Source organism: Sycon ciliatum, chromosome 1, assembly GCF_964019385.1.
Source record: "Sycon ciliatum chromosome 1, ocSycCili1.1, whole genome shotgun sequence".
NCBI classification, from domain to species: Eukaryota; Metazoa; Porifera; class Calcarea; order Leucosolenida; family Sycettidae; genus Sycon; species Sycon ciliatum.
Window position 1 is genome coordinate 67831624 of NC_088643.1, and position 26918 is coordinate 67858541.

At 47.3% G+C, this 26918-nt stretch overlaps 1 protein-coding gene across 1 annotated transcript; it reads left to right on the forward strand.

The window, feature by feature from the left end:
* The first annotated feature begins 496 nt into the window (after window positions 1–496).
* LOC135805058 (serine/threonine-protein kinase 10-like) lies at window positions 497–25735 on the forward strand. The gene is made up of 21 exons (XM_065319049.1): window positions 497–1009; window positions 1160–1327; window positions 3046–3094; window positions 7325–7383; window positions 7990–8080; window positions 9141–9213; window positions 10123–10180; window positions 10798–10934; window positions 12026–12107; window positions 13229–13330; window positions 13558–13865; window positions 14307–14430; window positions 14830–14958; window positions 15326–15400; window positions 15578–15664; window positions 16349–16478; window positions 18189–18313; window positions 18911–19096; window positions 19560–19685; window positions 24994–25107; window positions 25516–25735. Exons 1-21 carry the CDS (start codon window positions 866–868, stop codon window positions 25624–25626), a joined length of 2478 nt encoding a protein of 825 aa, XP_065175121.1. The 5' UTR covers window positions 497–865; the 3' UTR covers window positions 25627–25735.
* Window positions 25736–26918: the final 1183 nt, after the last annotated feature.

Consider the following 26918-nt stretch of genomic DNA (forward strand, 5'->3'; position numbering starts at 1 on the left):
TTGCCATCGCAAACTCGCTGGTTCTAAGAAATCGCGAAAATTTAGTGACATGAATATTGGGGGGTTTACAGCATACGGTTTACATGATTTACATTGTGCAGTGTGCTAGACAATCACCCCCCCCCCCCGCCCCTACATTTGACGACTGCCTGGTGCATGAAAAAAGAGCTGACTTCAGAGGTCATGAATGCACCATGCCTTTTGTACACAATTCATCCATATCTAGATCTGGATCAGGGAGTCGTAAAATTTTACGACTCCCTGATCTGGATCTATTTTCCGCTTTCCACCTCTGTTTTCGTTCAATATGGACTGTGCACATGTGAACCTATGAACCTAGCGGGCATATGTCATGACGTCGACAAGAGTAGATCTACGAGTCGCCCTGCTGCGCGGTTTTGTGTGAAGTGACACTGAACTTTACTTGAACTTTGTTGAAGTCTACGTCTGTGAAGTGCACATGTGCGTGTTTCCTGTACTTTTCACACTGTGTTACGTGTGTATGTCACTTTCGTTGAATTCCCGAAGAAGAAGAACTTCGATCTTCAAGTTAGTTGAGAAAGAAAGAGGACCGAAATTCTTGTGTGCAGTACTTCTCTTGAGCTCAAACAAATTGTCTTTGTTTGTATTTAACACATTACTTGGAAATACTAGTTGGAAGCTGATTTCTCTCGGCTCTCTTGGCGGTTCCGTGATCTCACCGCGGTTTTCTGTTTAGGATGCCTTAGTAGGAGCTGTCAGTTGTTCTCTGAGGCATCATAGTTCAAACCTACGAAGTAGAGGGTCATTGTGGCCTTGACGGCCTGAAGCGCAAGCTGTGTAGCCACTAGCAGCACCTTTCCAGTGGGCACACTGTCCAGCTATCATGGCATTCTTCAAGAATGTCTTCGGTAGGGCCGGGAAGAAGGAGAAAAGGGAGTTCCCGAACATCACAATGAATGTGGACCCTGAGGAGCACTGGGAACTTGTCGGAGAGCTTGGTGACGGAGCATTTGGAAAAGTTTATAAGGTACTAGTAATTGACAACAATGCAAATTCACCGTACCAAAGCTTCCCGGCAATATACACTGTACATTAGTGATCATCAGCTTGGAGTACAATCATGTACTTCGAGAGTTGACATGATTTCTATTTTCCCTGATGTATTTTTGTTACTCAGGCCAAACATAGAGAGAATGGCAGAATAGCAGCTGCCAAAATTGTCGAGCTAAATTCGGACGAAGATCTGGATGACTTTGCGGTGGAGATCGATATCCTCGTGGAGTGTGCAGAATCCCAGTATGTAATCAAGCTGCACGAGTCATACTTGTTCAAGAATAAGCTTTGGGTGAGTAGTAGTAGTAGTAGTAGTAGTAGTAGTAGTAGTAGTAGTAGTAGTAGTAGTAGTAGTAGTAGTAGTAGTAGTAGTAGTAGTAGTAGTAGTAGTAGTAGTAGTAGTAGTAGTAGTAGTAGTAGTAGTAATAGTAGAATTTATTATTTTGATAGGGAAGGCCCTGCAGACGTAGCACAGGAGTACATAATTATTATTATGACTCGGTAACCTCCAAGAGTATGCAACTCCCATATGTAGTGCTGTGCTGTCCCAGTTGACGTCACTTTTATGATGCAATGCTCCTCTTGAGCTCGCACGAGTGATTTACAACGCTTGATATATACGTAAGGGTACATAATTTGAGTACATTTGCGCTGCCGCTTATCCGGCATTCAGTCATCCGGCACGTCGGTTATCCAACAGCGCACTGGCATCTCATACACTGTACATGTACAGTCCTATTTCAAGACTTAGTAGATGTGGACACTGAGCATCATGTACATTGCCTTACCTCTATGTAACGTTTCACACAAGACAGTCTATAGATGAGCATGGCGACTCTATCAGGATAATATTAGTAATAGAGCCTCAAAAACACAGGTCCAATCATGATTTTCAGTCCTTTTTGATGTGTGAACACAAGATGGCTACCGGTATGTAGCTTCTGATATCCAAAATATTATTCAGGAGCGCATGCCACCAGGATAAGATTGTCCAGAGCCAGTATAGAGGGTATAATACCCAGGACGGAGTGCATGTTGTGCATGAATGCAGTACATGTATCACTATGATGCCGATGATCTTGATCTTGGTCTAACGTTACTACAGTGCATTTCAAAAATGCAGGCACGTGAACCTGCACGAGAGTTTCCATGCAGACGTCTAGCATACTACAGTTGTGGCAAGTGAAATCCGACACTTGGCATAAGGAACTGCGCCATACATCCTGCAGCCCTGCATACGTACGGTACATGTGGTACATACAACTTTATCTGTCTGATGACAGAATTCGTACTCATCACAGTCAAGGTTCACAGGCAAAGTTCAAAAGGTACTGGCAAAAATGAATAGGGATTAGATACCAATACTCCTTATGTGTACCATGTTTGTGAACTGTGTATCTACGCTGTGACCTTTCCACCTGTTTGGGATGCGTACGGCTCTAGACTATAGTACAAATTAGGTGCAGTGCATTACATCATTGGTGTCCATTTGTGGCGCTGTCCCCTATGCTTCTAGGCTATGGCAAGTGTTGGATTTCACTTGCCACAACTGTAGTACTGGTACATGTACTCTAAGGGGGCGTTCGTTTTTGATCTACAGGTTTGGATAGAAACTACTACTTCCTTCGGTAGACGTGTTCATTTTTTTGAAAAAAATTCTACTCAAAAGGGTAGATTCTACTTTCCTATACCGGCTCTACCAGGAAAAAGTTGGTAGAACCCGGTAGAAGTTGGTAGAGCTACGGGATTTCCAGCAAGATCAAGGATTTGTACACAACTCCATCCAAAAAAGGAACATTTCACGTACACATCGTGTAAACTACTAAATCCGGTAGAACAACGTTCGTAAACTTGCCTCTACCATCTACCTCTATCGGTAGAGTGACTCTACTCTACTCTACCAGGTAGCTAAAAACGAACGCAGCCTAAAAGACACTATTTTTGAACATGCAAACTATTATCCCATGCATGTGTGTGCGCGCGCGCGTGTGTGTCTGTGTGCCTATAAAGATGCTCATTGAGTTTTGTGCTGGCGGTGCAATGGATGACGTCCTTCAAGGTAAGCTTTGGGTTTGCCTACCGCACTGCATGCAGGTGCTTGCGCATGTGCACGTGTGCATGCTTGAGTATGTGTGTACGTTTACAGCATACAACCCAGGGGCCGGTGTACATGGGAACATCTTATCTGGACACATTGGAACAAGGCATGGCCCGTAATCTAGATCCACCCACTTTATATGTTGCGCGCCCATTCACGGATACTGTAGTGTCTTGCATTAAAGCCGGTCTCGTATAGAAACCGGTTTTTAATACGAGCGTCTGCTTTTAGTGTGGACATACAGTCGACCTACTCTTATAACGATATTTGCGTCAGACCAAGAAATATTGTTATAAGGGTAATATTGTTATAGGGGTAACTGGTTCATTTCATACACATACGTCATAATGCATGGATTTTGTTCATTTTTACACTCTTCATAGCATAAAAAACTGACATACTACCGGTACATCATTTTACATGCACATTATGTACATAGCAAGGTGCCCACTGGTGCCCCTGTTGCATTTCGTCATGTCCCAGCGACTTATCAAGTGAAGCTTGCCCTACCTGGATAGTGGGCTATACTGTCCCTGCGGGAATTTGCGGAAAAAACTCTCGAAAACTTGCGCAAGAAATTGCGGCAGAAAGTAACAAAAAATGCGACGAAAAGTGCGGAATGATGCAGAACTTGCCAGGAATTCGCGGAATTATTTGCAGAAAATTGCGGATTTGGGCCAAATCACGAAATTTGTTGCATCGTATATCTTCTCGGGAGTCGTACTGTGCAAATAACCTACAGGATCATGGAAAGAACTGCGTGAAACGTGTCAAAAATGTGAGATATAGTGCAGAAAACAACAAAAAAACGCAGGAATTCGCGGATTTTGCTGAAAATCGCGGGTTTGGGCCAAAATCGCGAAATTTGTTGCATCCGTGGAATCGCGATTTCCTGGAGGGACAGGCTATACATATTCCCTGCTAGATATTGTTATAAAATGGAAAATGTCGATTGGTCAGCCCATTTTATATTGTTATAGGGGTAATATCGTTATAGCAATATTGTTATAGAGGTAAGGCATTGTATACACAAGTCAATGGAGTGATTTGGTTTGGCAGAAAAATATCGTTATAAGGGTAATATCGTTATAGAGGTTATCGTTATAAGTGTAGCGGTAGCTACTTAGAGTAGTTTTGCCTGAATCTTTATTGCAGAAGGGGGAACATTATCGGACACGGAAAAGCACAACTAACTGTAAGGAGAGCAGAAACGAAGAGGTGATTCCAATCGGGAATCACTGTGTAAAGAAGACAGAGAGCGGAATGGACGGCGGTGCTGCGTGCACACAGCAGCGACCGGAAGCAGCGTGCCCAGTACGGGATGCCATGTATAGATGGAGCCCGAGGGCAGTGCACTCAGACATGAATACGCACGCGCACCCGAGTACTGCGTTCAGTGCATGCGGGGACTGTGCCATAGAAGGGGAAGGGTTAGTGATGCGCAGCCAGCAAGTCCAGCGGTACATGAATGCATGAGTCAATGGTACAGCAGGCAGGCTGCGGTTCTTATACAAGTACACACGTTAGATCAATGCGAGTGAGTGTAGGGAGTAGGAAGGAGAAACCTGGAGACAGACAATGATATGCCTAGGGATAGAGTTCTGTCATGATGCTACTCATTACACTACATCTCCCCTAACGGAAAGAGTTGCAGGCCCAGACAATGCTATGCCCAGGGATAGAGTTCTGTCATGATGTTACTTATTACACCACATCTCCCCTAACGGAAAGAGTTGCAGGTCCATGTTCACATGGTCGAGATAAGCCGCTCCGGTGCGATGGCTGTGCGACCTGAACAGGTAGTGGAGGTGGCACTTGTGTTGGGCTCGGCGGCAGCAGGCATGCCGTTTTGGCTCGCCACAGGAGTTTCTCCACCGCTTGGTGGCTTCCGGCTGCGGCGGGAGTAGCCGTGAGGTGTTGCAGTGAGCCGTTGCAGTAAGCTGTTGCAGTAAGCTGTTGCAGTGAGCCGTTGCAGTAAGCGGTTGCAGTGAGCTGTTGCAGTGAGCCGTTGCAGTGAGCTGTTGCAGTAAGCTGTTGCAGTAAGCCGTTGCAGTGGGCCGTTGCAGTGAGCCGTTGCAGTAAGCCGTTGCAGTAAGCCGTTGCAGTAAGCTGTTGCAGTGAGCCGTTGCAGTGAGCTGTTGCAGTGAGCCGTTGCTGTGAGCTGTTGCAGTAAGCTGTTGCAGTAAGCTGTTGCAGTAAGCTGTTGCAGTAAGCCGTTGCAGTGGGCCGTTGCAGTGAGCCGTTGCAGTAAGCCGTTGCAGTAAGCCGTTGGCTTGCAGTGGTGTGTCGTGAAGCGATCGCGGATGCGGTCATCGCGAGCGTCCTTGAAGTCGCCGTTGTCCGCGCCGCCGTAGAGACGACGCAGAAGTGACTCGTCCACGGTCTCGGATGGCGACTGTGTGTCGCGTTCGAACATCGTTCGTCCGTGGACGACGTTGGACACGGGCGTGACGTACGCCGAGAGTTTCGTCTCCACTTCCTGAGATTTATCGCGATCGCCGGCGTTGTCGAACGCGAGCCATCCTAGATCCTGAAGTTGCAGACCAGGTTCGTTGCGGATCAATGTTATTTTTTTATCACTGATCCTGTTCACTGCGCCATGTAGCGGTAGCTACTTAGAGTAGTTTCGCCTGAATCTTTATTGCAGAAGGGGGAACATTATCGGACACGGAAAAGCACAACTAACTGTAAGGAGAGCAGAAACGAAGAGGTGATTCCAATCGGGAATCACTGTGTAAAGAAGACAGAGAGCGGAATGGATGGCGGTGCTGCGTGCACACAGCAGCGACCGGAAGCAGCGTGCCCAGTACGGGATGCCATGTATAGATGGAGCCCGAGGGCAGTGCACTCAGACATGAATACGCACGCGCACCCGAGTACTGCGTTCAGTGCATGCGGGGACTGTGCCATAGAAGGGGAAGGGTTAGTGATGCGCAGCCAGCAAGTCCAGCGGTACATGAATGCATGAGTCAATGGTACAGCAGGCAGGCTGCGGTTCTTATACAAGTACACACGTTAGATCAATGCGAGTGAGTGTAGGGAGTAGGAAGGAGAAACCTGGAGACAGACAATGATATGCCTAGGGATAGAGTTCTGTCATGATGCTACTCATTACACTACAATAAGGGTAGGTCGACTGTACATAGAAATACCTGGTTTGAATAGAAGCCTAGCCCTGACATAGGTTTCTACAGGAATAAGCCCGGCTTTAATACGCGACATTACGGGTATGCATTTCATGTCATGATGGTGCTGGCATGTCACTGCGCAAGGAATTGTCGAGGTCAGTCAGGCGCATGCGCCGGTGGACTTCAAGGGGGGGGGGGGGGTTCGGGGGGCCTCCCCCGTGAAAATTTTTCAAAAAATGAAGCAAAATCCTGCAATTTGAGCGAAAAAGGGGGGTTCCGGGCACCCAGGAACCCATACGGCGCACGCGCCTGTCAGTGGCGAAAGGTCGCTGGAACACACCGTTTAGGCAGCGGGCATTTCCAAGGTCCGGCAATCCCTTTGTCAAACAGCCAGGCAGTCGGTGAGGCCGTCAAGCACCTGTATGTCCACGTTGCAATGCGGCTTCTTCAGCATACGTGTCTGTGCCTTCCAGGATCTGGCTCGTGTCTTCAGCCTCCACTTCTCGTTCACGTTCATGTTTTCAGTATTTCAAAAGGCCTTGTCGTTTCCGCACATGCTGACCTGCGTTGTGGGTACTGCAGGGCTGCACTTAACAGACCTGTCTCCTCTGGTTTAGCCTGGGGGAATGAAAGAAGGGGCTCCTACATGTAGATGTAGATCGACTGCATGAATATGACTGGAGGAAGCAACATGATGTAGCTGACAGCCTGTATATCAGCTTCAAGTGCGTGCACCAGTATATAGGGGTAAAGGTTCTAGGCAGGAACGAGTTGTGAGCAACACTGGCTCGCACTGTCACACATTCATTTCAAAAAAAATTATTCCACATTTCGGTCATGAAATAGCCATCCTCAGTCACAGCCCGTTCCTAATTATGAAGCTGCGTGAAGCGTCCTACAGGATTCTAAAAAGAATTTAGGCAGTCTCAAAAAGGGAGGGGGCAGTATTAGTAGTGGCACGATAATGTCACATGTGGAAGATTCAGCAGGAGCAGAAATACAAAACATGTCTTTAATTGTTCAATTTTTTTCTCTGTCACTTCCGAATCAATTGCTTTCACAGAGCTTAACCATGGACTTAATGAAGGGCAGATGAAAGTAGTGACTCGACACATGTTTGAGGTATGTATTACTGCAGAATATTTGTGCTGTTTGTATGCAAGTGAACATTTTTGGTGTTAATTTTTTTGTCTTGGTGCCGGTTTTCGCTGAAAGCCCTATTTCCGTGGCTCGTACAGGGTCAGATGAGTGCCCGGTTGACAGGAATGTCCTCCATATCTGGGGAATCCGGATAGTAAAAATATTCTGTGCTTCGAAGTACATGCTGTGCAGGAACTGAAGCTACCGGCGCCCTGTATACTTATGTGGCTGCACTGGACCCAGGCTATTACTGCCGGAACCTTTGTGCTGGTCCAAGTGTACCTGACATATGCAATACAATCCTGCGCGTCATACTCTTTACAATGTTCACAACAGGCATTGCATATAGTTATTGGTGTGAGTAATGGCTACCGAGGGTAGCAAAAGTCAGCTTGAGAGCGCATGGAGGAGGAGAATTTGTATTAGTCAACAGCCGAATGGTACCGTTCAAAGTTATAGATATTGCATATATCAGTAGTTTTACTTTATACCAGTTAGTCTGCATTGTGTGCATGGACTTTGATCCTGATAAAAGCCATGCACTCTGGAGTGTTCTTCGCTGTGGATCGTCCTTGTTTTGATATGCAGGCCCTCGCGTTCATGCATGACAAGCACATCATTCATCGAGACTTGAAAGCAGGCAACCTTTTGCTCTGCTCCGATGGCATGGTCAAACTTGGTGAGTGTTAATGTTCCGGAACATTACGGCTCTTTCTCTCTTCCTCGTTCTCGTTCTCTCTACCTCTTTTTCTCTCTCCTCTCTCCTCTCTCCCTCTCTATGGGGGAGGGGGGGGGGGGGGGGGGGGCAATCCTAGTACTTTTGTTATGGTTTCAGTCATGATGAAATCGAACTATCTCCCTCTCTATGGAGGGGGGGGGGCAATCCTAGTACTTTTGTTATGGTTTCAGTCATGATGAAATCGAACTATCTCCCTCTCTATGGAGGGGGGGGGGGGGGGGAGGGGGCAATCCTAGTACTTGTGTTATGGTTTCAGTCATGATGAAATCGAACTATCATCAGATCCCATTGTGCTTGTGTTAGGCCAATCCACCACACCGTTCGCACAATGACTAAGGGAGCATCTCATAAGTTCGCACTTTTTTTGTAAACGTAACGCATTTCGAATAGACTTTACCCCCCTACCTCCTCCCTCTATTTGAAAGTCTTATCGCACATTTTCCGTGTGCATGTCCATGCCATGCATGTCCATGCACATAACTTGTATGCCATACTAGTAGTATGCACATGAATGTCAAAGTGAATGGCATACAGTACTGCGTCTACTGAGTACAAGAACAATTGCACATAAACAGAGTTCCTCCACAACTATTAGTATTACTTGGCACAAGGACTGTGTACTGTAAAAGCTGGCCAGGTAGATCTACACAGTTTGATGATGCTGATGTGACACTTGACACCTCTGAGTAGCCTGTATGCATGCAGTGCAAGGCTGATCTCCAAACACAGGCACATAGATCTACACCTAAACACGCTCATTTGCTGAAGCGATCTTGCACATGCACTGCATGCAGCACAGTATGTACACATCCAGAAAATGTGCGAACTGTAATTTTTCTATTCGAAAAGGGCGTTACCCCCTACCCCCGTTTCGAAATGCGTTACGTTTAGAAAATAAATGCGAACATATGAGATGCTCCCTAAGCCTGTTGTAACTGCCGCATCGCGCTCTCTGGCTTCTAAATGCATCGTCTATTCTTCTGTGTTCTTATGCGTTCAGCTGATTTTGGAGTGTCGGCACTCAACAAGAATGCAAAACAAAAGCGCGACTCTTTCATTGGTACCCCATTCTGGTGAGTTCTGTAATACATGCAATCTTTGTCACTCCTTAGTTAGTGTGTGTGTGTGTGTGTGTGTGTGTGTGTGTGTGTGTGTGTGTGTGTGTGTGTGTGTGTGTGTGTGTGTGTCTGTGTGAAGTATATGCCTGTTAACCATGGACTGCTTCTGGCTAGATTAACTCTTGTGTAATCAATGGTGCTAGTGAAGCTTATATCAGATCCACTCTGATTTAGCATACTAGTAGCAAGTATTACCTTCACTGAGGGCAGGGGTAACTGCAGTTGGATCCCGGGACGGATACCCTGATGCCGTCAATCCTTTTTCTGCACCTTGTCCTCACCCACTTACTGAGGTGTGGTGAGCCCATACGTGGGATCATTTTCAAGTCCACCCAGAGTTTTGGGGATTTCAGGGGGTGTCGGCCGTTGGGCGGTTCAATAGCCAATTGAGTCATCTTTCCACGATTCCTTTTGAGTCTCTCTCCCCTCTCCCGGGAAGACCCACGTGACCAGTTTTGGCAGTGAGCAACAAGTACAAGTGTGTGTGTGTGTGTGTGTGTGTGTGTGTGTGTGTGTGTGTGTGTGTGTGTGTGTGTGTGTGTGTGGTGTGTGTGTGTGGTGTGTGTGTGTGTGTGTGTGTGTATGTGTGTGTGTGTAAAGAGGACCAAAATAAGGGATTCATTGGCCAGAAGGAGCCACTTCAAATAGCCGTGTGGTGCAGACCAGGCTGAATAATGGCGGACAATTCTTTAGCCAGGCAAGCTGCTGAATTGTTTAATTCCAGAACAAGTTGCTATGGCTTCTGCTGTAGCATCGCTATCATGATGGGCGTCGAAGGTCAAAGGTGTATAGAGGTGGCAAGATGTAACTGACTGTGGCTCTTGGTTGCATGTATGTTGTTTGTTCCTGTATGGGCACTGACAGGATGGCACCAGAGGTGATAGCATGTGAAACGAATAAGGATATTCCCTACGACTACAAGGTCTGTGCGTCACTGTGTGTCTTGTATTAATTTTATGTATTTACTATTTAGACATGATTAGTATTCAACCTAGATCAACTGGATGTGTTCTTTATAGTAATTTTCATTATGTGAAGCTAGGATAGAGGCGTTTTGTGCATGCTGATATGCGCCAGATATGCGAATGAAGTTTTTTTCGGTGATACTATTCCCGCTTTGTAGTCACCTGGTATTGCCTGGTCGCACATGCACAGAGGTTCCGCTTCGGCATGCGCTGTAATACTTGAACGTGGGCCATGATGGTCCTGCATGCTTGTTATTGCATACACAGCGTATGCACACAGGTGGGACGCCAATGCATAGCAGCACACAGGTGCATTCCACTGGAGCAAAACCGCAGAAGTGGTAATCCCGTCAGCAGCTCGCATTGCACCTTCCGCTCCTGTGGTGCAACCTCTCTCAAGTGAATTTGTGACTGGATCCTTAGCGGTCCCTTCTCAATAGCAGGATTCCCTTTAGAGATAGTAGTCCCTTCACGATAGCAGGGTTCCTGTGAGAGATTGACCTTGCTGTGTGTGTGTGTGTGTGTGTGTGTGTGTGTGTGTGTGTGTGTGTGTTTGTCATTTCTCCACTCATAGGCGGATATCTGGTCAGCGGGAATCACAATGATTGAGCTGGCAGATGTTAACCCACCCAATTATGAGATGCATCCCATGCGCGTGCTATTCAAAATTCCCAAGGCTGACCCACCCACCGTCTTAGCCCCACGGAAATGGTGAGAACGCATAACCAGCAGGCTACCGCATATTGCATGTGGAACATGATAGAACTTGTTCTCTTGGCGGTAGCGTTGGTGCTTCTGCTTGAGTAGACTTTGTTTCAAGGAAACTATTCTTGGTGGACTATGCCTCAGATACCAGTTGCTTGGTGACTAAACCGTTATTGATAAAAAAAATAGTGTTAAATAATACACACTCGCTTATCTTCTTCATATTTCTGTCTTAACCGGCTCTTGATGCAATGGCAAGGCAATTATGCCTGTTCAACCAGTGAAGTAAACACACACTTTTCTGGCCATTTCGGTTAGTGTCACCAACTTAGGCTGCGTTTACACGACAACGCTGGGGGCGAAAACGCAACGAAATCCTTTCGGATCCAGGGTTCATTTACACGGTACGCGGAACAAAACGTAAAAGTTGTATACCAAAACGGAAGAAAACCAAAAGGCTGGCCAAGGTGGAAGAATTTGAAAACGGAAATGTTCTGCCGGATAAATTTGGGCGTGTAAACAGTCGAAACGGTGTGCTGGCCTCGTTTTCCGTCACGTTTGTTTCGTTTTCGGCCGTTTACACGGATCCGACAATCCAAAAAATGTTTTTACAATTTTCGTCATGTGACGGGTGTTGTCGTGTGCCTGTTTTCAACCATTACTTGAGTGTGATTGGTGCTTCCACGGCAACACTGGGCACATGACGAACTTTGGCGGATCCTTTGCTCTCGTGTAGACGCTCGAAAACGGTACAACCGGAGACCACCTCGGATCGGCTTTGATCGTGTAAACGTACGAAAACGAAAAAAGAAATGCGGGACTGAAAACGGAAAACTGGCCGTGCGTTGTCGTGTAAACGCAGCCTTAAACTGCTGGTGCAAGTATATATGCAGCATCTAATCTTTCAACAGTGATCTCATTTCCCGGTAAAGCGCGGACGTCACTTCTGAAAAGACATAGATCGTGTAAGTTGCTGCTTAGGTTTTGTTGATTAGAGTAACGTTACTATGGAGTTGTGACGCTGTGTGACCAGCCATTGCAGTGCACATTAGACATAATTATTGTCTTTGATGCCTCAACCCCTGGTGCGTGTGCAGGTCCAAGCACTTCAACGACTTTGTAGCCAAGTGTCTGGTGAAGGAGCCCGATGACAGGCCGACTGCGCTGGAAATGCTCGAGGTGTGCTGAATGCTGTGATGATGTGCTGTTGCAGTCCATTCATACGTATTCTAGGTTTGTGAATCACTCAAGACGCTGGTGTTGCAGGGCTTTCATGGCCATCCAGTTTTGTGTTGAAGTCCTTTCTCTCCAAAAGTTGGGCCATTTATGCACCGGCTGTAAACACCCAACATTTTCAAAACGGACCTTTCTCCGTAACAAACACACGTATGTTGATCATTGTCGTGATCTTTTCCAAGCGTACAGCCGTCCTTTTATAATCGGGTACTATTTGTAAGACAGAAATTCTGCTGGACTAAAAAAATGGAGAAACATTTTGCTTGCTGAACATTTTGCTTGTTTATCAAGGGTTCTCACTTGCATAATGCTGGAATAATGAAGGAAGGCTGTACATTAATTCAACTTTACTAAGTATTGTTGTTTACCGGCAATCCCCAATACAGGGCTAGGTTTTCAGCCTGAGTTTCTATAATTAGGACAGGATTAATGTTAGCATGATTCAATGTGCACACTTGTGGATCAAAAGCCTGATACTGGCCAAAGTGGAGAGTTTTCAGATATTATGGAGGTTTAGCAAGACGAATTTCGCGTTCGAGTTCGTGAACACTTTTTGGTTTGTGAACTGAAATGCAAACTTTCGCACTATTCATCGGAAAAGCAGTCGGAACACGAAACACAGATTTCTCTCAGGCAGTCCTAAAGTTGACTGCGTTGTGATGCCTGTGCACATGTACGACCTGTCACCGTCATGCAAGCGCGAATTCTGTTTGCTAATCCTTCGTCACTGAGTTCGTCTTTCATTGGAGTGTGAATTCGAACGCAAAATCCATCATCCTAATCCTCCGTATTGTCAATCAAACTTGTGCCTCGTAATTCCTCCTTTTGCTGCTGAGGTATCTGAACGCCAACCACCCATGCATATTTGATTGCAAACTGGTTGTTCCAGAGCATGTTTCTAAGAAAAGAAAAAAACGTTTCCGGGTACATGTTCTAGCAGGATCAGGAATCAAAAGTGTGTGAGTTGCCGGTGATGAAATGGCATTGTTTTGTACAATAGTGTGCGCCGTGCATTTCCCTTTTATTTATTTTGTTTGTTGTGTTGTCCTCCTTTTTGCTTGTAGCACCCTTTCCTGCAAGGCGTTGACTCTACACAGGAGACGAAAGTCCTCTTTGCTGAAATTCGTGCAGATTTCGAGGACATCATTCAGGAACTCGACGAGCAGGTACGTGCTGGTGGTTTGACAATCTCCTTTTGGGGGAGGGAGGTGCCTCACATTTGAGGCGTTTTCTTTACTATCTTGATGCATGCTAGTCGTTGCTATCATACTGTAAAATGTTATCTCCGCCTGTTCTGGTCTCTTCCCTGCACTTTCGGACGTGTTGGGTAACTTGTTGCTGTACTTTTTCCTGCATCCTCTGTTGTGTTCTTGTTTCGGTGGGGCGAATACAGACCACAGAATCGGCTACGAATGACTCCATGGACGTCCCTGACACAAAGCAGAGTTCCCCATCCCAGGGTAGTCCTTCTTCAACGGGCTGTAGCTTCAATCCGCCAGAGTGCTCAAGATCTAACTCCTGTGCGAGTCTGAAGACAACATCGAAAGAAGATGACAAACCAAGCAACTTCAAGACCCTGAAACGAGTCCGGACTTACAAGGTTGACGGCAAGGAGTACTCTTCAACGATGGAAGTGATCATTGATGTTAACAAGGGTAAATCTGTGGAACAGCAGGGCGAGCGGCTTTTGCAAGCCCAACGGTAAGCACCATGCAAGCAGCACAGTGAACGTGCGTACTACATGTATTGTGCAATTGCTCGCATCCAGGCGTGGGCGGGACTGTGCATGACACTTGGCTGGCCAACTGTTTGGATGCTGTTTGGTACGGTGCAATTCTGGAACAGCGCATGCACAGCGTTGGCAAGCGGAGTCCAATCTCAAGAAATAGACCAGCCCCGGTGCTGCGCGGCCCTGACATTACTGTACAAGTTTGGTGCACATTACCGTGATATCTGCCTAAGCTGACCGTTCGCGGGTTCCCCGAAATGTGGTCCCGTGCATAGGTGGTCTCCTTATCCAGGGTCATATTAGTGGAAGTGATACCCTTTGATCCTGGATTTTGTGGCATTTGGTTGCCTTATCAGAGTGGTCACCTTCACAGGTTTTACTTTATCACAACATATATCCGGTGTGCTGTTCAGGAAACTAGAAGTTCGGGAACGGAAAATCCTTCAACGTGAAGAAGTGAAGGAAACCCAAACGCTGTTCACCATCATTCAGCGCGACAAGGAGGAGCAGGAGCGCCGCTTTGAGAGCACACGACAGGTATGTTGTATGATACCACAAGTGTTTTGGAGGCACTGCCTTACCGGCAACGTGGTGAACACTCCAGTGTGCCTGATGGTACATTTGTGTGCATTTAAAACTTTGTGCAGTTGTACTTTATTCGAAATGATGTGACACTGGTGAGGATGATAGGGCTGCAAGCACACTTGAGACAATGCGAATGGCCATTTGCTTGAGGCTCTTTTCACTGTGTGGATATCGCTCTTGCCAGTATACTGAATATATGGTGATGTGCTGTGTATGGCAGGACTGCAGCACATGCACCACTGATACTCTTAACAGTCTTCTATCTACGTTGAGTACATTGAATTATAAACAAGTGTTATGCCTGAAAGTAATTCTTCTGTTTTGCCCGTTGCTGTGACCTTGATCCGATAGGAGCTGGAGAAGAAATACGACAACCAGCTCGAAGGACTGGCCAGGGCACAAAAGAAGGAGATGGAGAAGTTTGAGAAGAAGCAGAAAGACGACTATCTGGTTCAGGCTAAACAGATAAAGGCAACTCAAGTGAGTGGTGTTCACTTTTTTGGGCTACACGTTATAGTAGGACGAAATATCCAACCAAGCATGAGTACACCGTCTTTCAAAAACTAGGCAGTGCTGCTGGAATGCATTGCCTGTCCGTGCAGGGTACATACAGAGATGGCATACCTTGAAACCCACAGTTTAGCATCATTGTTTGTACCTGGCTGCAACCATTGTCTTTCACAATTTGTTTGCAATGCTTGACTTGCAGTTAATGTAATTTATGTTGAGTGTTGAACTCCGGGTGTGGTGAAGTTGTGTGTATGTCTGTGTGTCTGCGGCCAGTAGTCCTCTTGGTGTTGTGCCATACATGAATCTGTGTTGCCTTGTTCTTCCTGTGCACATGCAGACAGAGGACCTGAAGAAGTTCAAGAAGGACAGCAAAACCCAGGAGAAGGCGGAGGAGAAATCAATGGCATCGACGGTGAGAGCGCACGGACACGTACCTCATGATTGCAAGCAGTTGCACATGTACTATGCACCTGTGCTGAATTTGTGAAACATGCATCACCGGCTGGCATTGCATTGCTTCTCCAGTTCTTCAGTGCATGTCTATTATCAACTGTGATTAAACTGCTTCTCTTGTGTTGTGTGATCACAGCTTGAGGCACAATATAAAAACAAGTCTGAGAGGAAGACAGCGCAGAAACGATGGAAAACCGAGTATGTAGAATCAATGAATGAGAAGGTATGGCATGGTTCTAGGCGTTGTGTGCTGCCCTGCGTGTGTTTGGCTGTGCATGCTTGCCTGTGTGTGCTCGGCTGGGACGTGAACGTACATGTAGAGTGGAACTGTGTGTACTCGCCTCGTACGTGTTGTAATTTTTGATGAGGCGCGAGCGTCTGAAGCAGCAAAGCAATATGCTCTCTGATAAGACTGCAGACTTACGCACTTAGCACAGTTGTGAATGCACCACAGTGCACTACAGCTACCGCAATGGTGCGTATATAAGTCAGACTTATTCCTGCGGAAGCCGATGTCAGTGCTGGGCTTCTATGCAAGTCAGACTTCTATTCAAACCAGGCTTACTTTCCACCAGTGCATCTTGAAAATCAGGCTTAATACAGGCAAACCTCTTTAGGACGAACATCAAGGGACCGATGATATTCGTTCGCAATAACGGGAGTTCTTCTTATCCGTATGTTTTACCCAGTGGATACACAGGGGTTTTATCCAATACAGTTACGAATACTAGTTCTTCTTAGGCAAACATGTGTCTTATCAGTGTTCTTATCAGTGTTCTTCCTAACAAGGTTTCACTGTACATGACTTTACGGTATTTACGAGTCGTACTTTGTCGTCACTTCCATCTATCCAATGCAGGCTCACTTTTGATTTCCTGTGCAATGATCTATTTCCTTTCTCCTGCAGGAGAAGCAGTTTGAGCAAGAACAGCAGACAGCATTTGAGCAGAACTGTGACTCGCTGAAACAATCAAGTCGGGATGCATGTCGAGATCTAGAGGCTGATCTGCTAGCCAAACGTCATGAGCTAATTCAACGTAAGTACGGCCCACTCATCGTTTCCTTAAGCAGAGAAACGTGCCGTTGTGTGTTTATCCTGCAAACTACAGGTCTGCTCTCGGTATAACAACTCTCACTTGTACGTAAACCTCGCTAGTATGTAAAAAAAATCAAATCCCGTGCCGAAACAGCATCACTCCCATGCAAATTTTGTTCTACACAACGTAATCCTACATAACATAAACCTCGACATAACGCACTCTACGGCGCGGCGCCCGGCGTGCGCACTCTCGACACAACGCAGCATAACTCTCGATATTATTATTATGTGCTTGTTCGCGTAGACATCAGCATGGCCTGCAGCTGCATTAATGGGCACGCAAATCATGCAAACCAGCCAAAAGTGTTCGCATAAGCCACTTCGAATAGATACAAAAGACCACAACAGTTTCAGAAAAAAGAAGAAATATGCGAAAAGAAGACAAAAACTAGGGTGCCGACACCACTCGGGCACAGATGCCCACCCAACCGCTTCGGTCAGCAGCAAGGGCACGGAACGCCTCCAGATCGACTTTGCTTGACAAGGAAAGTCCAATCCGCTTGGCATCATCTTGTAGTAGCGTTGGTAGTGTGTGTCTTGGTCGTCCCCTCCAGCCCGCTGGACGAGGCTCTGCGAAGTACGCTCCCATGGCCAGTGATGGTGGAGAGTCAGCCGGGAGCCGGAGGACGTGCCCAAAGAGCCTCCACCTAGCTCTCAAGATGATAGTACCGAGAGGAATCGCGCCGGTACGCTCATAGAGCCTCTCGTTCCTAATCCGATTCGGGAACACAATGCCGATTAGCGCCCGCAGCTGTTTTCGGGGGAAGGCCTCAATACGGCTCAGCTGCTGTTTCGTTGGTGCCCATGTTGCGCAATTGTAGCAGAGTACAGAGAGTACAAAGGCATTGTAGAGCCGAATACGGAGATCCTCCGAAACTAGCGACCTACGGATCCACAGCGTCCAGAGTTTACCAAAGGCAACAGTTGCCAGTTGCTGTCGCCGTAGCATATCGTCGGCATCACCTAATAGGGACCCGAGTTTCTTGGTGGTTCGCCAATCCTCCTCGATGCGATCAGTGTGCCGTTCGATGTGCGTGTGCTCTGTTTTGTCTCGTTCACTTTCAAATCCCATTCGAGGAGCTTGTTGGATATGGTTGGAAGGAGGGTCATCAGCCTCTCACCATCAGTAGTCACGAAATCCACATCGTCGGCGTAGGCAGTTTCAGTTGGTAACCCCAGGGAGATCGGCAACTCTCGATATAACATAACTTTTGCGTGGTCCCGAAGATTACGTTATATGGAGAGTAGACCTGTACTACTAGTACTGAATGACTTGCTCCTTCCTGTGTCTCCTCATAACTGTGGGACAGTGTACTTGTGACAAGGAGCAAACAAATCTCTTAGCGTACAAATGACCCCCGCTCTGCGAGAAACAGAAGTTGAAGGATGGGTCAATAATCCGGCAAAACTCAATTTCGCCAAAATAGCACCTACGGTTGGTTTGACACAGCACTGGCCAAATCACACTCAATATTCAATCTGCCATTCACGTATCATCTATACAAGAAGTAGGAAATATTTCTTTTGAACACCTTTTGTCTCACACCCTTCTTGCTACTTCGCCTTGAAGAATACCTCTGGCTTTCCTGAGGCAGTGTGTAAGACCTGCCATATCGCCTTGCGTGTGTGCTGGGGTATAATTTTGCAGGACGCGAGATGGATTACTGGGACAATGAGCAGCGTCACTTCGACGAGCACTACCACCTGTCCAACACTCAGCTGAGGGAGGCATTCCGTCTTCAGGGCCACCAGATGACGGAACGCCATAAGAAGGTTAGTGTGTACTGTGCTGTGGGATTGGTCATTACCAGAACTGTCCTGTTCTCCATGTCGTTTTTGCCCGGCATCAAGATTGTACAACAGGATGATCCCCCAGCTCATGGTGGGATTTTTTTATGACAGTCTTTCGCGAACATGGAAGGGTAATTCTTGCTGTCAGCCCCCTGATGCTTTGCTAACAATGCTCGGTCTGTGTGTGTAGAGAATTGTAGTAACACTGCTGTCTAATGCTTAGTTTAGTATCATGAAGCTCTGGACAACAACATGCGGTTCTTGCTACTCTTGTCCTCTAACTTTTCTTACCGGCCTGATTGAAATAAGGCCATTCGCCCAGAGGTTTTGTGCGGGAGTTGTACTTGTTCTTGCTGTAAGGGATCTGGTAATGTTTGGTGGGTGAATGGCATTCATCACGTGTCCAGTGATCTCTACCCGGCGCAACTGCTGTTGGCCGTAGCACGCCGAGGTAGTCCTGTACTGTATGACTGAACAATCCTGAATGGTGCGCTGCTGCTACTGCTGTTACTGTCCCTTTGTGAACATTCCTGCCTGGTGCGCTGCTGTTGTTTTTTACTCCTTTGCCACACACTATAGGAAGTAGCCCAGCACAATAGACGAACGGCCATCAAAGTAGACATTGTCAATCGCCGACATGCCATTGAGAACAAGACAGTGCCACAGAACCTAAAGAAGCAGAAGGCTACTGCACTGGCAAACATTCGCAAGCAGCTCAAGAAGAAGTCAGTGTCGCGGCACGAAGAGAAGGAGACACTCAAGAAGGTTAGAGGTCAATTTAGAACCTGCTAAATTTTTTTCTCTTTTAGAAAGAACGGCGTTTCAAGTCTCCTTTACTTTAGAGAGCCCTCGAACAAACACATGTGAATGGCTTATCCGGTAGCATAAGAGGCAGCATCAGTGCTGTTTACTAGCTAGTATGTTGCTGTGTCCGCTGCCATCTTGAGAACGCTTCCTTCCGCTCGGTTCTGTTGGTCTGTTCTGCAATGCACATGCACACACACACACACACACACCTTGACCTTGATACACGTTGCCTTGATAGGTTACATGGTCCCCGTCAGGGGAGAGGGGTGGAAGAGGCTGAGGAGCAGCACTTTTTCCACACACACACACACACACACACACACACACACACACACACACACACATCCTGCTTTCCTACATATGCAAGTAACTATGCTAACCAATTGTATACCTTGTTCATTCTAACATTCCGTTATTCCAGTGCGAGTCGGACTTGGTGAAGAAGCAAAATGAGGAGCTAGATAAGCTGCACCAGAAGCAGAGCGAAGAGCTAGAGGAAGTCAATACAAATGGTGAAACTGCGCTGACGGAGCTGTACGGCTTACAGGTAGGCATTCATCGCTCTACATAGCATTGCTTGACGCAGATTGCACGGAGCAGTTGGAGACGCATGCACAGTACATGTAGCTGAGCCTGTGCACACAGAAATCCCTGAGGAAATGTGTACGCAGCTGGAAGCACTGGTCTTGCAGCTGTCTGTATGTGGGTGATACGCAATACATGTACTAGTTTAGTAGTCAATACTACAAATTTTAGTTAGGGTTCAGGAAATGTACTTTACCGTATTAATAACGCACATATAAGCACATGCACTTACCGTATTTCCACGCATATAAAGCCATGGCGTTATAGGTGAAACATCGCTGTTTTGGACCAAATATTTGGAGAAAATAGCCTCGGTTTTACCGGCATGGCGCTAAAAGTGAGAGACGCGTACATGCCGAAAACCGGCAGAGTATGAACTTCGAGTACTCGTACGGTGCCGTTGCACGCTCATGTCGAGCATCCATGTACTTTCAATTTTCCCTGAAAATTTCAAATTGTGAACCTATTGTGTACAAGGTGGCATACAAACTTGTGGGAAGGTGCGGTGGCGGTATGGCGGGATGGGTACATGTAGAGAGAATCACCGCTACTATAGGTTCACTGAAAGAATTGAACTCACCTTTAACGCCAGATGCAACTTCCTCCACATTGAATTTTGTTCACTTATAACGCCATGGCTTTATAAGTGAGGGTGGCCTTATATTCGGATACAACGCCATGACTTTATATGCGCGGAAATACGGTATAAGTGACTTATTTATTTATTTATTTATTTATTTATTCAACATCTCCTGGCCCGTCCGAAGACTGCCAATAAACATGAGAGGTCAGGTGATAGCCAACCACGGCAAGCTAAAAAGGGAAAAAAAAGAAAGATGCTGTCAGAGAGGGAAAGGAGATAGGGAGAGAAAAAGAAAGGGAGGCACATTAATAATACATGGGATCACTTCGGATGAGACAGTGTGGAAAGCTGGACTGTGAATTTCCTGATATCCTGGCATGTCTTAATGCTAGTAGGCAGGTTAGACCAAAGGGAGTATGCTGAGAAGAAAGGGGATTTCAAAAACAGAGAGGAACTAGCTCGGGGCAGTGATAAGGCATTGCGTGTTGGTCTAGTGGTAACAAACCAGTTGTACTTGGCAATATGTTTCGGGACTTGGGCTAGGAAGATTTTTTGCACAAGGATACAAAGATGCTGCTGATGTCGGGCAAGAAGAGGGTGCGTGGAAGCAAGTTTATAAAGACAAAGGGAGGCAAATGTTTGGTCTTTTCGAAACAGAATTTTCAGAAGCAAGCGTTGATGTACCTCCAGTCTGTGGAGTAAAGTCTGAGACAACCCGCACCAAGCTATATCGCAATAGTCAAATATAGGCAAAATGTACGACTTAAAGAACAATTCTCTGCAGTTATCATTCAAGTGTTGGCAGTGGGGTTGTAGCATACCTAAGGACGCACTCGCACGCTTGCACACAGACTGGACTTGTGGAGACCAGGAGAGTTGGCGGTCGAGAATAACGCCCAGGTGCTTGTGCTCGTTAACAACTTTAATAGGTGTACTATTTAGACCAGGAAAATACAGAAGTTGAGTGGGGGGCGAGGGAGAGAAGAACATGGCCTCGGTTTTGGCGAGGTTAGGCTTCAGTTTCCAGGTTTCCATCCATGTTACTGTTGCGTTGACCCCGGACTGCATGGAGGCCGTGAGGTTGTCTGCCGAGCTGTCGGAGCACATCAGAGCAGTGTCGTCAGCAAAAAGACTTACATTTGGTACAAGGGCTGGCAAGTCATTAACGTACAGTAGAAATAGGAGCGGCCCAAGTATGGACCCCTGGGGTACCCCAGACACGACTAGTAATGGGTCTGATAGGGAGGTAGATACTCTGACAGTCTGGTGGCGGCAGGAAAGATAGGATGAGAGCCATTGCAGGGCTGGACCGTGTACCAAGAAGACGGACTCTAGCTTTGCAAGCAGACCACGATGCCAGACGGTGTCGAAAGCTTTCGCTAGGTCAAAGAACACGATGCCAACATGCCGCCTGAGGTTCCGCTGGGTGTAGATGTCTTGTACTAGACGTGTTAGTTGGAAAGTTGTGGAGTCTCCACGGCAGAAACCGGATTGAGATGGTGAAAGCGCTGGGGTGACGTGGCAGTACAGAGACTCAAAGAAAATACGTTCACAGACCTTGGACACAGCGGGAAGGAGAGAGATTGGTCTGTAGTTGCCAGCCTGAGAGCGTTGGCCTTTCTTATAGATCGGGACGATAACAGCAGATTTCCAGACGGACGGAAATACTCCTGTACGATATGACATGTTAAAGAGCAGGCACAAGGGATAGGACAGAGATGGCGCAAGCCATTTGAGAACCTCATTGGGTATGCCATCTTCGCCAGGGGACTTACAATTCTTCAGGAGTTTGAGGTGCTTACAGACGGTAGCAGTCGTGGTAACGACGCGTGTGAGTGGTGCGCTAAGTTCAGGGGCTGGGGACAGCGATGGAATGACCCAATTCGGATCTTCCGGAATGCCGGATGAAACAAACTGCTTGTTCAGTGTGTCTGCAATCGCCTTCACATCGTGCTGGCGGTTGCCATTGGAGTCCGTCAGGTACTGGATTGGCGCGCGGGAGGTCCCGCGGCACTGGTTGCGAATGAATTGGTGGAGTGATGGGCGATCGGGGGAGGAGAGTGTTGCAGAAAGAGAGTTTAGAAAGGAGCGGTGTGAGGTACGAGAAAGGTGCTTGACGAAGTTGCGTTGAACTCGGTAAGCCTCCCGGTTAACCGGCGTTGGGAATTTCTTGTAGATGCTGAAAAGATCACGCTTGCGCTTCACTTCAGATACGAGGGACCGTGTCACCCATGGGGGACTAGATGTCGAGGATGTTGGGTTGGAATGTTTCCGGTTGTTGTAGCCGATAGCAAAGTTAGAGAGGTGCTGTTGGAACCCTCGTTCAAGGACGGCTGCAAAGTGATCTACCGCGGCGTCAACAGTTGGAGAGCCTTCTGGTTGCAGAAACGACCAGTCGTGGCAGGAGAAATCAGCGTTCATAGAGTCCCAGCACTGAGAGGGAACTCGACGGAAGCGATATGGGAACGGTTTGCGAGAAGGAAGTGGCAGGTCTGGATCCGAGGGCAATGAGACGGCGAACTGGCATGAAACCATGAGATGGTCCGAGGAGCCAAGAGCGCAAGCTGTGTGAACGTCCGTCGCCAGCAGGGGTTGGTTCGTGAAGACAAGGTCTAGACATGACTGTGTTCCGGAAGATGTTGTGTGCGTTGGACTCTGCACCAGCTGATCCAAACCGAAGCAGGTAAGGGTGCGAAAAAGTGCCGCCCCAGCAGGACACGTTAAATCCGATGGGCACCACCGTTTGTGCTTACTGTTGAAGTCCCCAGCCATTATGACATGGTACGATGACATGGGAACGGTTACCAAAGCACTAGCTAGCATATCACAGAAGTGGTCTATTTCCGTGGTTTTGACTGAGGGCGGACGGTAGGTACAGCAGACGAGGATGGGTGTCGGGGAGCCTAAGATTGGGTGAAGCTCAACCCATACGGATTCACAGGTCGGACGAGCAAGGTCGTCGCGAACTTGGACTCTTCCGAAGCGATTTTGCCGGACAAGAATCGCAACTCCACCATATCCTCTGGTTGCCGTACCGGATTTGTTATCATGAGGTGGTCGGTCGCGACGAAATGTGGTATAACCGGAGATGGTGAGCGCTATGCTTGGATTTAGCCATGTTTCATTTAGACAGATGACATCAGGTTTGTTGAAATCAGCAATGACAGACAGTTCGGCAGATTTGTTAACGATTGAGCGGCAATTTACGGAAAGCAAGGTCAGTTTACCCTGGCAAGGGGGGAAGTAGGGCCGAGCCAGTGGATTCAGCTGTGGTCGCGCCATCATGCTGAGCCTGAGGAGAGGACGTTGTTTGCCTGGTTGGCATTGCTGGTGTCAAAACTGTCCGCGGCAAAACGCCAGGGCCTAACTGACTTTGCTACGAATTCAATTTTCAAAAATGAAATGTTTTTCGCCTAAACGCGCATGCGCGATCAGAGTTTGTTTGCCAGAGTCTTTGTGTTTGACTAGGTCTGGTAGTGTCATTTTCGTGGTTCCTGTATACTGTTTGCGCATGCACTTTTATCCGTGATTTTGTCAAAGTGAGAATTTTTTGGTAGTGCTTCGCCTATGCATGCGCTTATAAGTGAGAGTGCACTTATATCCGAATACAGGCGCATGCGCCTATATGTGCGTTACTACGGTACCTTTTCTCTGTGTACCAACCTATCCAGCCAAACATTGCCAAAAATAGAACGTAGCATATCGGCACAGTGTGTACATTTTGCACACATTCTTAAGGTATTTGTTGTAGCAGAGAGCATCATTATTTTTATGAAAGGCTGGAGCGAAAACTGCATTGACACCCAAACCTCCAAGACTGGCGGATGGCTGATTTGTTCTTCTGGCACAGGGGTAACATGGATGTGGCAAATAAGATTTCGGCCTTTTGCCTCTGGTTGGTGGATCTGATGGTCTATCCTCCCCCATCGTTCAGGAGCTGCATCTGATGCCTGCTGATGGGAAGGTGCCTCACACGAAAGCGGAAAGGTGGTTCTTGACCCGCCCTATACGCGGGCTCGTAATGTTTTTTCTCAAGAGGCAGTTTTTCCTTGCCTGGTTGCCTGAATAGTTCAAATGTTCCGCCGATGATCACACACCTTCAATTCAGGCCCGGTTTGGTTGAAAATACATGTTGCGCCCATGCGATTCCACGCCCAAAGCCGGGGCACCTTTGAGGGCGCGGTTAAGATTTCGAACGTAACCGCGGCTTTGTGGTCACGTGCACGCAAGTTGGCCGCTTCAGCACATAGACGTGTGTTTGGTCACAGTGTGAAATTGTCATTGCGGGCAGGAACTCAAACCATTCATGATGATATGTACTGTGTTACTATAATAAAAACGCAGGTATCTGTACAGTGGATGGAGGAGCAGGCCCAAGTTACAACGGGCTATACAAATTAGAATGTACTGTACTAGCCTACTCAATGTGCGGGACGTGCTGTTTGTCCTGTGTGGACGACACATCAGCGCAGCATAGAAGAATCAGGCCGGAGAATGCACTGAACTAAAAATGATGAATGCTGATCATGCCGAGTCTCTAACATTTTACGATGCTGGTTAACTTGTGCCTGCTTCGTGTAACTAACTTGGTGCATCTACTATTTCGTTACATGGCATCTTTGCATTGGAAAGTATTCCTCGAACTGATCTATTACATGCACCATGTTCTTTGCTTTCATATTGACAGGAACTTAAGATTCAGGAGCTGAAGGAGCGAGAGGATCAGAAACTCACTGAGCACTCCACAACTTATAAGTCCCAGCTGGAGGAGTACGATACACGACTGGCAAAGCGCAAGACTGTGAGTGATGCATGCACACACACACACACACACACACACACACACACACACACACACACACACACACACACACACACACACACACATGCACGCGCACATGCACGCGCACATGCACGCGCACACACACACACACACACACGCACACCTAAACCACTGGTGTTGCCCTTTCCTTCCTGTGCACAACGCTGCTGCTTCTGTGTTGCAACGCACACTTACTTGAAGGTCAGGATAGATAGCTGATGTATAAGAATATGTGAACAGTTGACTTTTGTGAGCGACAACAACAGAGTACATACACACACATTGTAGTTCAAGTCCTCCTCCCCCCGGTTCCTAAACTGATATTTGGTGCGCGGCTGAACATATTTGTGCTGGATGTGTGTGTTTCACCTGTACCGTTCTCTCCAGGAACTTGAGTCAGAGTTTGCACTGCAGCGAGAGCAGCTGCTCGCATTCTACAAGGACCCGCAGAATAATAGATCGCCCACTCCCCGCCGTCGTATCATCAACGGCACGTAACCGGGTATTAGATGAAGCAATTGGCGAAGTGCCCTGCTTGCTCCGCGTCCATTGCTGAATTGCATTTCAGGACAGTCCTGTTTGGGAGAGGGACGCCTCATTGACACTCTACTTGGGGACCTGGTATGAATGTGCCACCACTGCCGCTGATGCTAACGGCTGCACAGCAATGCTTTTGATGACGGGAATGATTTCGAGGATAACAGCGCAGCTTGTGATGACGAGGGATCACGGAACTGTTTTAGGCTATGAATCGAAAGAGGACCTTCGAGATTCCCGTTCATGTTTTTACAGACTACCTTTGTTAGTTTGTTTTGTATTTGATTAACGTTACCAACAACTTTTTGTTACAGAGAATAATGCTATTGTATCATACTTGTACCTAGGATGGACCGATTCCCTAGACCTGCACAGCCTGTTAACGTCCCAATTGGTGTTTTTTTAGATCCTTACCTTCATGATGCAGCTGGCCCTGTTTCTGCAGAGCTTCTTCTTGCTATGGCTATGCATACCCGGATTAGTATGGTACCAAGTCTGTCTGCCTGTCCGTCTTTCTCTCCCCCGCTTACTCCTTGAATTTTATTTCAACTTCTCGTCTTGCCTTCAAGTCGAAATGGTCAGTCTTGAGCCGGCAGTAGTATGGATTTCCGTTCTGCTGCTGCTGTATCAACAGGTACTTGATTACCATGGCTACACATTATGCCCAGTCCAGGCAGCATGATTGTCGTCTTTCTTTGCCTCCCCGCTTCTATTTTCCTCATCTATTTACTTGTACATGTACATGTACTGCATTCGATGAATCTGAGCTGGTGGCTGGACGTATCTTACCACGTATGCTGTTTTGTTACTCGCGTTGTACAAACTGTATGGTGCACATGAAGTATCAACGTGTGTTAGGAAGAGAACAGCCTCTTTTACGGGCAAAAGCAACACATAGTTTTACGCTACATGTATACTACACAACTGGTTTTAGATCCGGCTTTCAACCACCGCCAGCTCCCTGAGCTCGTTAGCTGGACGATGGTATGCCGACCGAGAGTCCGAGACCCACGGACACACATGACAGCGGACCGGAGTAGCGCGAAAGACAGCCTGCAGCGCACATATGCAACATGGTGTGCATAGGGCATGCTGGAATCAGCCCTGGCAAGCAAGCCACAGAGGCGCTTTCACATTCAGGGGAGGCAACACCAGAAGTTGACAACACCAGCGGGCTGAATGTGCCATGATCCACATTGAGGATTCTCTCTCTGTACTGCAGCTTCTTCTGGCGCTCGTGCTGAAGCAGTAGG

Coding starts and splice junctions, on each gene's coding strand:
- LOC135805058 (XM_065319049.1), top strand. CDS start 866: ATGGCATTCTTCAAGAATGTCTTCGGTAGGGCCGGGAAGAAGGAGAAA. Junction 1,328..3,045: donor TGTTCAAGAATAAGCTTTGG/GTGAGTAGTAGT, acceptor GTGCCTATAAAG/ATGCTCATTGAGTTTTGTGC. Junction 18,314..18,910: donor TGACGGAACGCCATAAGAAG/GTTAGTGTGTAC, acceptor CACACACTATAG/GAAGTAGCCCAGCACAATAG.